The sequence below is a fragment of the Cyphomyrmex costatus genome, unplaced genomic scaffold (genome assembly GCF_001594065.2).
Source record: "Cyphomyrmex costatus isolate MS0001 unplaced genomic scaffold, Ccosl1.0 scaffold907, whole genome shotgun sequence".
Taxonomy (NCBI): Eukaryota; Metazoa; Arthropoda; class Insecta; order Hymenoptera; family Formicidae; genus Cyphomyrmex; species Cyphomyrmex costatus.
In genome coordinates, this window is record NW_017280492.1 from 60,448 (window position 1) to 76,518 (window position 16,071).

At 30.1% G+C, this 16,071-nt stretch overlaps 2 protein-coding genes across 2 annotated transcripts; both read left to right on the forward strand.

The window, feature by feature from the left end:
* Positions 1-5,532: 5,532 nt before the first annotated feature.
* Apime-ASTA (allatostatin A) lies at positions 5,533-6,552 on the forward strand. The gene is made up of 2 exons (XM_018549854.1): positions 5,533-5,784; positions 6,098-6,552. Exons 1-2 carry the CDS (start codon positions 5,533-5,535, stop codon positions 6,428-6,430), a joined length of 585 nt encoding a protein of 194 aa, XP_018405356.1. The 3' UTR covers positions 6,431-6,552.
* A 1,662-nt stretch (positions 6,553-8,214) lies between these two features.
* On the forward strand, positions 8,215-13,233 carry LOC108781779 (uncharacterized). Its single transcript, XM_018549857.1, has 6 exons — positions 8,215-8,499; positions 10,709-11,010; positions 11,098-11,245; positions 11,509-11,743; positions 12,058-12,211; positions 12,906-13,233. Exons 1-6 carry the CDS (start codon positions 8,215-8,217, stop codon positions 13,231-13,233), a joined length of 1,452 nt encoding a protein of 483 aa, XP_018405359.1.
* Positions 13,234-16,071: the final 2,838 nt, after the last annotated feature.

Sequence of the window (16,071 nt, forward strand, 5' to 3'; positions counted from 1 at the left end):
TCTTCTTCCGCGTGATCGTACGCTGCAAATTACTTCATCATTAATTTCGTTTATACTGTCATTAGCGTTGCGTCTTTAATTACAGCCGTAATTTCTGAGTCTTTGACGGTTTCTTGATGAGACATTGAATGCCTCATATCGCTTGTTATACTGCAACACGTTTAGTTTTACGTTTCTTTGCATTATGTTAATTGATGGTCTTTCTGTATAGAGTCACAGGATTTAACACAAATAAGCGAAGAAGGGCACATTTGGTCAAAGCGGATACTGATGCCTAATAATATTTTTGTATAAATTTTACAATTTTCAGTTCAAATAAACTGCGCGCGATTATTTGTTGGCTTCAAAACACAGTCCTAAACTGGGATACGTAATAAAATATCAAATAAAGATATAACACGTTAATAATAAAAATTATATCTCTATCTTTGTTTGCTTTTTTCTCGTAATAATGTTTTTAATAAGCGAAAAGATATGTAACTTTTCATACGAAAGCAGGTACCTGTATAATATATATCGTATATATATATAATCATTTACTGCTTCATTTATAATCACTGCTGATAATTATCGCCTCGGAATTATTTATTATGCAAATAAATATATAATCTCTCATCGATCCAACTAAATGCAGAAATGACGGCTATTAAAATCACCGGTCACATCCCAAGTGACATTCGGAACTCATGTAAATGCAAATCAAAATAGAATCAGGAAAATTGTTACACTTTTTAAAAGAAGATCATCAAGCGTTATTAAAGTTCCACAAAAATTGCGATGTTAACAAAAATTGCGTTCTGAGAGTTTGATACAAATTGAAATCACAACGAAATTAATGATCCTTTTTAATATGCTCGATAATTATCTCGCGCGAGATAATAATAAAATTCAAAGGTGTTCTAAAGCGGTCGAGGGAGTGCAAAGAGATTTAATTTTATTATCATCTCTCCACTCTCGCTGGTAAAATGAATGTCTTTAAGCGACATTAATCTAATTTCCGCGCCCAAAATGAAAATTTATTCTCGCGGTTGCATGACAAGACAAGATAATAATATTATCGTCTCGAACATAGTTATCATTTCAGAAGAGGCACCCTAGAGTCTGTAGGTCTGTAGACACCAGTAGACACTTGTAGTATATCGCAACAATGTCTCAGTATCATTGCCATTGTTACATGTGACGTGTATAACGTGTAGAAGTACATGAAGTAAACACAGGTGGGCGCGCTATCGGAGAAGTAACGAATCGTTTATCAAAACGGAAGGCGCGAAATCGCATGTCATTTACATAGAAACATGTAAAGATCAGTTATCAATACGATGGCAATATTTGCTATTTATGATTTCGAGACGAAGCGACCAAATGCGTTTAAGCAATGTTATACATATATAATACTTTTTGCAAAAGATGAACAGTTATATTTATAATCGGTTCTTATCTTATATAAGACTATCTTATATATTATATGTATAGTAGTCTATATAGAGGTAGTTTTTAAATCATAGTTAGTTTATGGGCAAAGTTACAGGTAAGTTAAGGACAGGAAAAAAATGATAATTTAAAAGAAAACCAAAGAAGCAAAATTAAAAAAAATTTTTAAACAATTTGCGTGAGTTTCTTTATTAGATTGATGTTTAAATAATCGTTTAACTTCTTTTTGTGATAGTCTATAAGAAAATAGTAAAATGTTTATACACGTTAGCAAAAATGCCGAGTTTCAATGTTTGTTTTATATACGCTGCATAGTTTTTTTAACGCAATTTTCGGTACACTGTGGTTTTTAACATTCATACAAGGACCATCCATTGTATAAAAATATAAAACGCATATGTCGCACGTGGAGATGTTACCATATATAATTGAAGCAAACATTAAACAAAAAGAATAAAAAAAGGAGTATTCGAACCTACTATTTTCAACTATAAATAAATATATAATTAACTACCAAATAAATTAACGGCCAAATAAATTGTCTACGTAGTATTAATATTCTTTGTATTTACAAAATTTATTTAAAAAGAATTAAAGGAATATATCTATCGTAAACATAAATGTCTAAAATGAATGTCGAAGCGAACGGTAAAAGAATATATTCTATAATATGAAAAAATTATAAGAAAAAATATAATAGATATGAGAAAAAATTTGGTTGCGCCATCTTTCGATGCATTACTATTATTCTTATTCTATCTTTTTTTATTGATTCCTGCTGCAAACATTGCGATAAAAGATAAAAAAAGTTTTCAGCACGTATCAATAACAAAAGAAATTCAATGAGAACCCATGAATGTTACATTATAATGTAAATAAAGTTTGATGTAGAATGCGGTGTAATCTCGAGCCTTATTATTGAAAGTTAGCTCAGTGAGGAGCATTCCATAAATATTTATCAAGATTGTCACATTTCAAAGGTATATATTCGAAAGAACAATTGATGAAGTACCTAAATATTTAGCAGACCAAAAGTATAAATTGATCTAAAAAAAGGGTTTCACAAAATCAATTTTTTTTTAAATATAAAGGTTTGCAGTATCTATATTAAAAAACAAAAAAAAAATTGATTTTGTGAAGCCCATGCTAAAAGTGAGAATACTTCCTTAAATCAATTGTCAATCGAATCTTCAATTAATTTGGTTAATTAAATAAATCATTAATCGAATTACCTCCAATTAAATTCACTCATATGAATCATCAATTAAACGACTTTCAATTAATTCCTCTCGAATCAATCGTCAATTAAAGAGTTTCGATTAAATTTGTTTCAATCAATTGTAAATTAAACGATATTTAATTGAATCTTCCCATATCAATTGTCAATTAAATATGTATTTTAATTTAAAAAGTAATTAATTATTTACAACCCTGCCGTCTACTGACAAAACCAAGCGAACCTATATATGTAATATATGTACAGCGACTATGAATTAGATATGAAATCTTCATTAACTTTTGTTCATTTATTAATGAGGAATTAGCGACTCACGTAAGCGAGTTGAGTCGACTTGCGGAAACATTTATTACTCCTCTTCTCCATTAGGAAAAAAAAACGGACACCGTTTTTTCCCTAATGGAATCGCCATTTTAATTTTATGCTTTAATTCGACTCTACGGTCCACCGGTAATTAAACATTGCAGACTGCGTGGGTTTTACAATTTTTACCTGCTTAATTAAGATTGTTTAGTCATGCATATACAAATTTAACACGTGCATTTGGTGTTGCACGAACAGTATAAATAATGAAATATTCTACATTTCATCTCGACGATGGAAAAAGGTATATCTATAAACGTCGTGTCTAAATGCGCCGTAACCGGAAATGATTTACTTCCTCAGCATGTAAGAACTTTCCATGGATCTTTGCAATTTTTTTCTATATCTATTTGATCTCGCCCTCTTGATCCTATCAAGCCTCTCGAAAAGCAGCGTGACCAAGGGGGACAAAGGAGGATTCGTAATCTGTCATATTTCACCATCAAATATTGAACGAACGAGCCCGTAGAGGATTTCGCTCCTGGCGGCTGTATAACGATATCAAACATTCAATCACGTCAGACCGTACACTCTTTTTTGGCTGTTAAATATTTACTGCATTGGTCACATATGTATATGTACATACGTTGATGCCGTACGTTCATAATGCTTTTTACTTTTAAATTAATAGAAATTTTTACTGATACAACATTTAGTCCTATTATTAACATAAAATTCATATAAGTGTTTATATTTTAGTAGGTAAAATGTTTTAACAAATCCGTGAATTTTTTCTAAAATCTGTGTACAAATAAAAACACTTTTTAAAATTATAATAAGAAAGTCTATATTTTTTCTTAGAATTTTTCTTATATGCGGATTCTGAATTATTCTAATGTAAGATATTTTATTCTATAATTTCTGAAAGAAAAAAAAAAACATTAAACGTTTCAAATTTTGTGTAAAAATTGGAGAAATTTGTTTTAAAAAGAAAGTTATTAAAATTATTTAAAAATAATTAAAAATTTTTTAATTTATTAAAAACAATTTTATAAAAAGATTCCGAAAATGTTGTCACTATGGATCAATTTTATTCCATCCATTTTGCGATAAAATGTTCCGCAAAAAGGAATGTAAAAATAAAAGTATCTTCGGTTTTCTACAGATTTAATGTAGGATTTGGACCAATGGCAGTGAATATGTTTGTAAAGAAATAGAGTACACACTGCGACTGTTGGAATCCACGTCGTAAAATTGGCGACACCTCTACGAATAGAAGCTACTGCAATGACATTTATCCCACGCCAGTCGTAAATAACTCTTCATTTTATTTTTACATGGTAGAATTCCATTTGCGTGCATCTCTGCTTTAAAGAGCCCATAAAATCTTCCGCATAGTGTTACGTTAACCGACTTTCACGTTCACTGATAAAGATAGGTGTTAAGATTTCTGAAAATATCGTGAAAGCACTTATTCTTGTTATCAGGAGACGCGGTAGTGTTCTCCGGCCATGTTCAAAAACTGTAAAATGTTATAACCAGATTATGTTTCTCGAATTATTGTAAGAAATACTGTTATTTTATAATCTCGTTTTGAATGTTTTAATTTAATTATACATTATGTTATTATATATACATATAGGTCATGTTTATACCTCACTTTTATCGATAAATATACACATAATTTATGTTACATGTACTATAGTATCTCAGAAATAAATACGCGCATTTATTGATAAAAATAAAGTAGTGAATACATTAGCAGAGGTGACAAGTAATGCGCTATTTGCTAAGTTGTTACTATTATCGTTACTTTTTTATAATAACAATTTGGTAATGACATTACAATTTTTTATAACAATAATAATAACAAAAGGGTTAGAGCAGTCACTTGAAAGTAACTTGTTATAATAATTTCTTATTGAAAAAAGTAACTCGTTTTATTCTTTAAGTAATAAAAGTAACTTTTTGATAAAAAAAAAGTAATACATTTGTAACGGCGTTATTTTTATTTGTTATATAACAAGTAAAATAACAAGTTTTTTTTTAAATGAGAAACGCGTAATGATAATGAATTACTTTAAAAAATGACTGTTCGAATTCAAATTTTTTTATCAAAACATTATTGTTATTGTCCTGTAAAACTACAATGTTATTACTAAATTGTTATTATAAAAAAGTAACTGGGAATAGTAATAACATTATAACCTAAGTATATTATAAGCGTTATTTGCCATTTCTGGATTATAATAATATTACATTAAAAAATGAATATAATGAACTTTAACCATTTCTGAAATTATATTATATCATTATACATTCTGGAATTACATTCGGGAATATAGCGGTTTAAATGTATAGATATAGAAGTTAACCTTTGCAATTTTCATAAAGGTGAATTTACGTGTGTGAATTTAAAAACTCAATCTAAAACTACCGTGAAAGTTCAAATAACATTATCACACACAGTAGGATGAAATTCTGTCCCTGTATCCGATAGTTCATTATATGTAGATTACAATTTTCCATGACCTTTGTGCTTTCAGATTCAATCGGGCATCATGAAAACAAGAACGAGTTTAATCATTATGCGAATCATTATGTTCTATCTGTTGAGCGTTGTTGGACGATCAGCAGCGGCAATAGAAGAAGCACCTTCCTCGTCTTTGTACATTCCACGATTGCATTCGTTATTGAACAAGATGGAATATAATGAAGAACCTATGAAAAGGGCATACATTGCCGAATACAAGAGACTACCCCTTTATACCTTCGGCATCGGAAAGCGATGGATTGACAATAATGAAGATAAAGTGAGTATACTAGATGAAATGAAATATCCTCTTTTTTTATTTTAAAACGAATTTTTCTGTTACAAAAAATTTAATTAAGGATTTGTCACAAATACAGTAAACACCCGAATAAATAGTGCAATAAAATTTCGTAATCAATTCTTGTAATTAACACACGCACGCACGCACAGAAGTATGAACTTTTATTACGACAAGTACCTACTTGTGTTTGGATCTCCACAAATCGTATTTCAATAATATAATTAACAATTATAAAATTTTTCAATTTATTTATAATTAACAATTATAAAATGTGTTGAAACTTAATGTGTAGCGGACCCGGCAATTCTCGTTCGGTATTGGCAAACGTCTCCGAAACTATGGTTTCGGTATTGGAAAGCGCAACAATGAATATCATCCCTTGAATTTGGACTACTTCCCGATCGACGACATGGGAAAGTATCAATCTCCCGAGGACAACACGAACGATTTTATAGAAGACAAACGCGGTAACCATCAATACGGCTTTGGAATCGGAAAACGAGTTTGGAAATTGGCGACTGGAGAAACTGTATCTGGAAAACTAAACGATGTTATAGTCCCAAAATACTTATTCGGTACTTTGGGCAATGAAGTAGATGAAGAGAACAAGGATTTGAGTCAGTAATGCGTTCCTCAAGGGCACGAATTTATATTATCTTCCTCATTCACTTTAACTTCTAGCTGGCTAATTCTAGAAGAAATATCAGATTTATTTGTTTCCAAAAATATTTTTGTAAAATGCAATAACAACACAGATAGATAATTAAAAAAATTGTATAATTTATTAATTTTTTAATATTTTGAATTTTAGGTGTATCGGATTGGATATTAGTAGCAAAATACTGTTGTAAAGTTAACATGTTGACACTCTATTTATTTGACACATATACTTGCTGATAAGATTTATTGGTAAATAATAAATTAAATAATGAATATTTCTATTTTCTCTCTGATAAATTCGACACTATCGAGATTAAATTCATTAAAATAATATTATATATATATCGCCAAAGATATAAAGCACCTCCACAAAATTGACACAAACGTTTTGCATCTAACAAAAAATAAATTAATAAACAATTATATAAAAAATATTTATTTTTATAACAATTTTGGTATATTATTAATTCTTCTTTGGATTTTATTATCACTTTTTCTAAGAAAATGCAGTAAATTCAGGGTGCTTTATATTTATTGAAGAAGTTGTAGATACGTTTTCTTGTCTCATATGTCAATATTGTCAATACCACGTTGTACGAATTATTGAGTGTCGAGAGCAGAACGAATTGTCCATGAAAGTTAAGATTGGTAATGAAATGTCGATATTTCTTTTTTTCTAAAAGCTGGTACAAAATTCATTTCAAAATAAAGTTTTTTAAACGAATTTTTTAATATTGCACAATTATAGAATATAATACTTATACTGTCGGTTAAAATAAATCATTAAGTTAATTGCATTTTTGTATTATAATGAATTAAATTGTAATGTAGTCAATAATTAAAACAATTAAACGCAACTTATTGTGCGATAGATAGAAATAATATTTCAATGTGTGTCTATATTCTAAAAGATTATAAGCTATCTTAATCGCGGCAGTATTATATTTGTCTTTGTTGTTCGACGATTATATTTCTAAAACAAATAAATTATAGAAAAAAATAAAGCTATTGCAATTATACTAATGTCTTCAATGTCATAGTAAATCTTGTAATTTTCTTTCCGTCATATATATATGCGAGTATATACAAGTATGTGACATATGCGAACGTTTTTAATATGCTTTTATTTAATTGATTATTAATTGAATGAAAATTTTGTTAACAATAAATGTTACTGTTTTCTCGTGTGATGTAATAATGAAGATTTATTCTATCAAGCATATACTATTATAATAATGAATAAAATGAATGCAAATATATCAATATATTTAATACAAATTGTGGAAATTTAACTTCCTATGTGTTTCATGCTTAGATTAAATATTTGTTAATAATAATCAACGATACTTAAAATTTATTTAAAAAATAATTTTTAATCGCACAGATAGTTTTTAATATAAATTAATAATTAAACATCAAAAAAGATTTGATAACAAATAATAACTTCGTTTTTAACGAATTACAAGACTTATGGCGACCTTATCGTGACAAATTCACGTCAGACTATCATGAATCACAGACACGCCCCCAATTGACTTCGATCATAATGGAGTAGCTTTCAGTTATCGAAATTACCAACCGTGTTCAACTTCTTGTCGCGTTATTTTTGGGATTTATCGCAAATCATTGACAGCGAGTACCTAAATTCGCTATACTATTTGATATCTCTTTATCTTCGCGTAAATGAAAATTAATTAAAGAGCAGCACGTTTATCGCGTATCCCTTCTCATCGACTGATTGTTCATAACATGCTTGTCCCTTCCGAGCTTCATTGGAATATTGTGTTGTACGTTACCTTGATATCAAGATGTTCGGCCCTGCTTTCTGGTCAGAAATACTGGCTTCCGGATCTAGAGTGGCGAACCGCGAGCAATTGGGCGAACAATCGTGTGCCAGAGATTGACGATCATGTGATCTTTCCTCAGCAGACCCGACACGCGATTGGCATCTTCGAAACGGACAATCTCAGACTATCCGGAATTGATTTGCCGAGGCAGGGATTGTTAGTACTGCCTAGAAATGGTAAATTGCAGGTAAGGTCAAGCTATAAAGATATTATTACAAATGGCTAATAAGTTAATAAGAATAATCGGGTACATAAAAAACGGGATGCAGCTTTAGCAATAGGAATAAAGTATCTATAAATTAACACAAACATCTTACATCTAACGAAAAATAAATGAAGAAATAGTTTATACAAAAAGATAATATTTATTTTTATAACAATTTGAATATTCGGTTAATTTTTTTTAGGAATTTATTATTTTCTTTTTCCAAGAAGATGCAATAAATTAAGGTTGTTTTATATTTATGACTTAGGCTGTATTTATATTTAATCATTCTTTTTTTCTTTTAAGTTTAACGTGTTCGCGAATGGAATATATTACTTATTTACAAAATATCGTAACTGTTTTGATATACGCTCATGATAATTACAATATTAAAATTTCAATGTTGACGTTCCGTTTGCTATTTAATTGATTGAAAAATTTAGCTTACCAGAATATTTATTAGCAGCAAACATCATAAAATACTGAAAATTTGCAAACTCAAACTGTATTATATCTTTATAAATTATTGAAAATTTAATCATATAATTTTTCATATTCTTTTTGTACACACTTTAATAATAATACAATTTTAATGTAATAACAATATTGAATACTTAAATAATAACACTACGTGTAACCACAAAAATTTTCCAAAGGGCGCGTGGGTTTGGTTATGTCGGGGGCACACGGCCCACTACCATTTTCCCAAGGGATTTGGCAAAGTTAGATCGTACAAAAATGGGGAATCAATTTATAATTATGAATTTTGAGGAATACAGGTAGCGCGATTTGAGGTCAAATATACTTGTAGAAAAACTTTTTCTACAAGTGTCGTGCTGGACTCAGGTATTAAAAAATTGATTAAAAATATGTAGAGGCCGGAACTCTGCTTATAAATGATTGCAATGCATAGAACTCTGTGAGAACTAACGAGAACTGCCGTTGAAACTGATAGAAATAGTCAGCACGTCACTTTTTCTAGAAGTTTTATGCCATTTTCTATATATAGGATGTATAAAAATTGTTAAATGTTGTTATTTTGTTTTGAAAATGCATAACTTAGTTGGTTTTTAGTAGAACTATCGGGAACTGTTGCTAAAAGTGCAAAAAAAAATTTTTTTCTCGTACTTTAGAGGAAATCTGACGTGCCAGATTCGCGTAGTTAGCACGCCATATCTTCAATTTTAGTTTCTTCATATTAAAACTGCGGAACTATTTTTTATTTCTAGATAGAACTGTAGAACTATGAAAAATGCTACTGGAACTGTTGTAATTTTTTTGATATCGACAGAATGTCGTGCCAGCTTCACAGATCCTACTATCTAATGCTATCTCATGTATTGGCAAAACAAAGTTCGCGCTCGCGCGCATAAGTGTGAGTGTGAGTATGTGTATGTATGTACGTTTACGTATTTGTGATAATATTTGATCTCAAAACCATGAGAATAGCGCAACTGGTACTCCTCGAAATTAATAACTTCAAATTTATGCCCCATTCTTCTACGATCTAACTTTACCAAATCTCTTGGGAAAATGATAGTGGGCGGTGTTCCCCGACACAATCAAACCCACGCGCCCTTTGGAAAATTTTAAAAGTCGAAATCGGTCACACAGTGTAATTAATTATACTAAATAAATTCTAAAATAAAGACATTTTTATTGCTGTATTTTATTTCATCTTTCGCAATTTATAATTGGTATTTGTTATTAATATGTGTTACATCACAAATGAAAATCGTTGATTTTATGATTTAACATTTAATCTATTTTAACTCTTTGCGTCATGACTTTTAGATCTTTTCCCGTTCAGTATTATTTTAATGAATTTCTTGACACCAAGTATTGGCTTTCGTTAAACCTCTAAAACATAAATAAGTGTTAAAAAAAATTAAAAAGTAGGCAACCATACATATTTATTTGTGTAATTATTATAAGTAAATTAAATAGTCAAAATTTCTACTTATTTTTTTTAAAGAATGCTTTTTCAATTAAATTATTATCAACCAAAGAAGTTTTCATGCTTATTGGTAGTGAAATTATTTTATCTAAATATTAATAACAATGATGTTAGAAAGATATTTAAATTATTTAACGTTAAATTATTGACCAAGACTTATGCTTACCAAGCGGATCCATGGTACAACAAAGAAAGAAGCATTGTAATAATGAAAAATTTATATGTGTGTGTTAGCTAAGCAATTCACGGACGGATGCAAAAATTAGTCGGTGGTCAAAGGAAGGTAGCATATTTTGGGCTGATCCCGCAAATTGGAATGGTAGTTCGATAGCGACACCGCATCTCGAGCGTGTTCCCTGCAGCTATGACAACATTGTCTTGCCGAGCGAGAATCGCACTTTGAGTATTCTTCTACCTGTAAGAGAGGTAGGAGTGAAGTCAATTCGGCTGTCAAACGAGAGGCAGTCATTTACCGAATGGGAATGGCAAAACTTCCAAGATCGTAGAGAATTTTCCAGAGGCAGGTTCACCGTAAAGTAAGCCCGAACATAACGTTTGCTGCGTTCTCGCAAATGGAATTTTATATGTGATAAATCATATTTTATAAAAGATTATATTTTTAGGTACAGCGATCTGTTATGGCGGCCTATAAGTATGCTCAATTGTAAGAAAGTTTTCTGTCAGGGAAACACTCAGGACGATTATCTCGAGGAAATTTGTGCCATTCAGAGGCCAAGGTGCGGATTTACGGAGTGCGAATATCCTCTTAAAGTGAGACTCTGCAGCAATTTAATATTAGAAATATCAATGTTTCTTATGCTGTACTAAAAGGACCAAGCAAACAAATGATATCCTAGCATTATCATCTATTATAAAGCAAATATTTGCACGTCATGACTTTCATTGTAATACAATTGTAACTTTTTCGCTTTAGAAGTAATAATTACTCGGTATTTTTGGTGTTAAAATTTTAATTGATTTATTAGATACTTCCCCATTATTATTCGATTATGATGATTTATTTTGCTTTTTAGGTGGAAGGTCACTGTTGTCCGTACTGTGGTGGACGCGTGTCCATATCGCAGCAAATTTCCTTAGTCACAGTACAAACCGTGGCGGATGAAGCTTTAGAAGGATATACGGAGAAAGTTGCTTGGCACACTAGATGCACTTGGAATGGAGGTGTAGAAATTCTTTTAAAAGAAAAAGGGAGTTATTCCAGCATCACGATAGAGGCAGCCGTGGAGAATCTGCGGAAAATACTGCAAAGTTAGTACATATAGTTATTCAATCTTTTTTTTAATTTATGATAAATCTTTAAACAATATTATATAAACCGAAAAATTGATTTACTTCAGTTACTTGGGTCTCGAATAAAAATTAAACGACTACAATTATTCAATTTTAAAAGGCAATTTTCTATCGCATAAATTAGCAAAAAAAAATTAACAAATAAATAGAAAAATATAGTTCACTGCTTCTAAAGAAACAAGTTATTTATTTTCTCTTTGAAAGGAACAATCAAATTGATTGACAAAATCTTTTCTCTAGGAATGCTAATTTTTCATATATTTCTTTATTAGATACAGGAATTGACGTGACAAATGCGGAGACGGCGGGTGCAGCAATGAAAGATTCTCGATTAGCTGTTACGCTTGGACTGCTTTTCGGGACACCCCTTGTCGTGATCACTCTTCTTCTGCTTATCTTTCTTTATTTTGGTTATTCTTTAGAGCAGTAAGTATCATCGTTCTGTCTTCGTTTTTATGCCGCTTTGTCATGAACAGCGTTAATGTACATTATGTATTACATCATTCTTTGATTTTATGATAACAAATCTATTCTGTATATAAAAAGAGACCTTAAAAACTGAGGATAACTATTATATTTATAACATTATATTTTATACAATATCTGTATATTATGTATATTTGGCGGATTTTCAAAGTAGATTTGCGCAATACAAGCATATAACGCTATAGAAGAAATGGAACGGAGAGACGACGGACAGTTGAGATTATTTCTAATTTCTTCATCGTCGTTCCGCAACTCGCTTCAAATTGAGGTGTCGTCTCGCGCACCTCATCCCTCAACATTTAATATTTAAGTAATTCGGCGAGCCTACCGACTAAATAATTATACTCTCAGCGGGCTTCAAATTAAATAGAATTAGCAACCGTATAATCTTCTCAGTTCGCCAAATACATTCTATTTGATGCCTAAACTTTTCAGATAAAAACTCCCATTTTATTTACGCTATAATGATAGATCAGTAACTTTCTATTGAATTATCTTTCAGCGTTATGTATAAACATATACATGATGTGTATTTAATTATTTATTATAGAGAGTTCAGATAAGTATTTTAATGCGCGTCGCGCGTATTAGATATATCTATCGATCTTGTTAAGACGAAATCTAATATTTGCAGCGTTCTCTCGGGATGTATGGAAGCTATCTCATCCATTCGAGATGGAATTCGGGCGGATAAGCAGAAGCATGGTTTCGCTCGTTTTGAGAATGTTCCTGAAGGCAACGTTCAGATCGGCAACGTTCCTGGAACGAGTGGTCGAGAGGTTGATGTCGGTGGGATAAAGCAAGTCGTGGGTGGTAGATTCGAAAATCCTTTATACAGATCCAAGAGCAACAAGGTGAAAGAACGTAAAATTCTCGACACAGATGTATCTCTCAGCCTTACTGCTCTAAAAGGAAAGCTAGAAGATCAACTAGAAAATGAGGAGATGGATACGGAAGAATAAGTGTGACAGAAATGAAAATCTACGTTTTCACTTGTATACATTTAATTTATATTGTATCATTCCGATTAAATTTTACAATCCTAATCAGGGAATGGAAGAGTCATTATTCCGTTACTTTAACAGTTACTTTTTATAATAATAATAAAATAATGATATTTAACAATGATATTAAAAAATAATTTTTCATGATTGTAATAATAACTAAACGCTGAGATTGCGCTAAGTTTGGGAAAATTACTTTGAAAGATAACTTACATCATTGCGTTTATTTATTAAAAAAAATAATTCGTAACGAGTAACGTTATATCTCGTTACAAATAATGACTAAGAAGTAACAATTTAAAAATGCTGAGTTAATTATTTTAATAACAAAAGTATTCCAACTCGTTACAAGTAACAAGTGACTTTCTAATCCTGATGTTACAGTCATAAAAAATTCGCCAAATCAAATAGAAAAATAATAAGGAAAATAACGGCGTTATAAATAAGTAATTTCCATTTCTTGATTCTAATTGCAGAAATATGTTTCATTATAGAAAAATAATATAAGGTAACTGTACACCCAATATACTCTACTTATTGTTTATAGTTAATTTCATTACAGCTATATAAATAGTGAAAATATCTCATATTTTAATATTCAGAAATGTTTCCTATACTTTAAATCATTTTCAATGTTGAAGTCTGTTTTCCATGGCTAAATTAGTACATGGCTGGACTGTCCTTAGCATATAGTGCGAATTTGTAAATTAAATAAAGTGTTGATACTCTGGTTCACAAGGATTTATTTTTTATTGTCGGACAATATCCACATTTGAAGGTGCAGCGCCGCATGTTTATTGACGACGTGGTACCATGCTTTATATAGACATGCACACTAAATTCGACATGCGTCTAATATGTATTCATATATTCATATTATCTTTATTTATATATATATATATATACCAAGTACATGATATAAAGATGCATGAACGCTCGCACGGAAGATAAATGAATGATAAAGAGAAATAAATGATACATTATATTATAATAACAAGAACAATAATATAATGATAAAATTGTGTATCTTAATAGAAAACTATGCGACTTCCTTCATTGTCGAACGTTTCTGTAATTTATCGTAAAATATAATCATTTATAATGTATAACTTTAATAATTTCTTATTAACGTATATGTATTATAATTATCTATAAAGCTTTCTCATAGAATATATTAAACTTTTTTTTTTTTTCATAAAAATCACTACTCTGCTGCTTTGTACAAACATGTAATTATTTCTTTATCACGTGTAAATGTGGTAATTAAAAATCGTGTGTGTTATTTGTACGTAGTAAAAGAATAAAAATTCTTAGCCGATCAGTGCTTATAGAATTCGCGGAATATATCGGAAGTTCTTTCCCACTCTTGTACTCTCATCAATTACTATCATTTGTTACGTTTATTGTCTTTTTCGTTAACGCTTTTCTAACAATATCTTCAGTACAAGTCCCTTCATCAATTTTTATAAAAACTCTAAAAATTATTCATTTGTATATAATTATTCTGAAATTCAATTCTTTAAGTATACAGCATGATTTTCTTAGAAGAAGAAAATTAGTAATAAAGCTCTCTCTTTGATAAATTTAAAATTACTTTAATTTTTTTTACCAAAGCTCTGACTACATAATAATTTATTTTTGTTAATTAAATATAATGCATATAAAAATTTTAAAGATAAACATATATATGAAAATTCTGTATAGCCATGTTATATGCATATACTATTTACAATAACGACATATTTTATACTGTAGTAATAGACTTACAGGATAAAAAAATTATGTCGGCCGATCAAAATGCATATTCTGTATACTTAAATAATATTGATAATAGCTGGAATTTTATAGACATTCATACGAGGGATGTGTAATCATTTAAAACGAGTACTATTTCTTGGACACGTGATATAACACTAAATCCTACTATTTATTTGGCAATTACGTGAAGCAAATAGAAAAGGAGAGGAAGAAGAAGAAGAAAAAGTTTTATCATGCACACATTGGTCCCTTTCTACGACTTTCATGTGATAAGTAGTTGAGAGGTTCGCCATTATCGTGCGCGACTTCTCACGCTATCATGACTACGCTAATCATGAAACAAAATTGTATTAATAAAAGTCACTTTGATTGGCATGTGAGGCCATAACATTTAGTAACAATTAGCTCGATCGAAGTTTTTTTTACAGCACAAATAATACAGCTTCACCAAAAAATAATACAGTTTAAAAAGATCAGGAAACCGACAATATCCTATAAGATTTAAGCAATTTTGAACATGGCACCATTTTGAATGAAATAAGATTTAATCCAAATTTTAAAATTTAAAAAATCCAGATTTGAGATTTAAGTTTTGTAACTTTTATATATATAGAGGATACAAATTAAAAGGTACTGCCAAACAAAAAAAACCAAACTTAAATCTTGAAAATTGAATTCAAATCTTACTTCGTTCAGAATTGTATCATATTTAAAATTGTATCACTTTACGATATATTTTCTAGGGCACGATTATAATATATTTATCTACATATAACAAAGTCAAGAAGAATGAAGCTAAAACTCACCGCTCGAATAATCGACTTTCATTGTACGCCATGGCAAATTATAGATGATTCTTCATAGACAAGCAAAATGTATTTTACATTCGTAAACTTATATTCTACAAATTTTTCTACTTCGCATTTTGAATTAACACGAAGAATTAATGCGTCGATAATCTTAGAGCCTTACTCCAACACCTGTTTTAGTGCTAGTGACAGTGTCCGAAAAAAATAGCACACTATCGATTTGACGCAA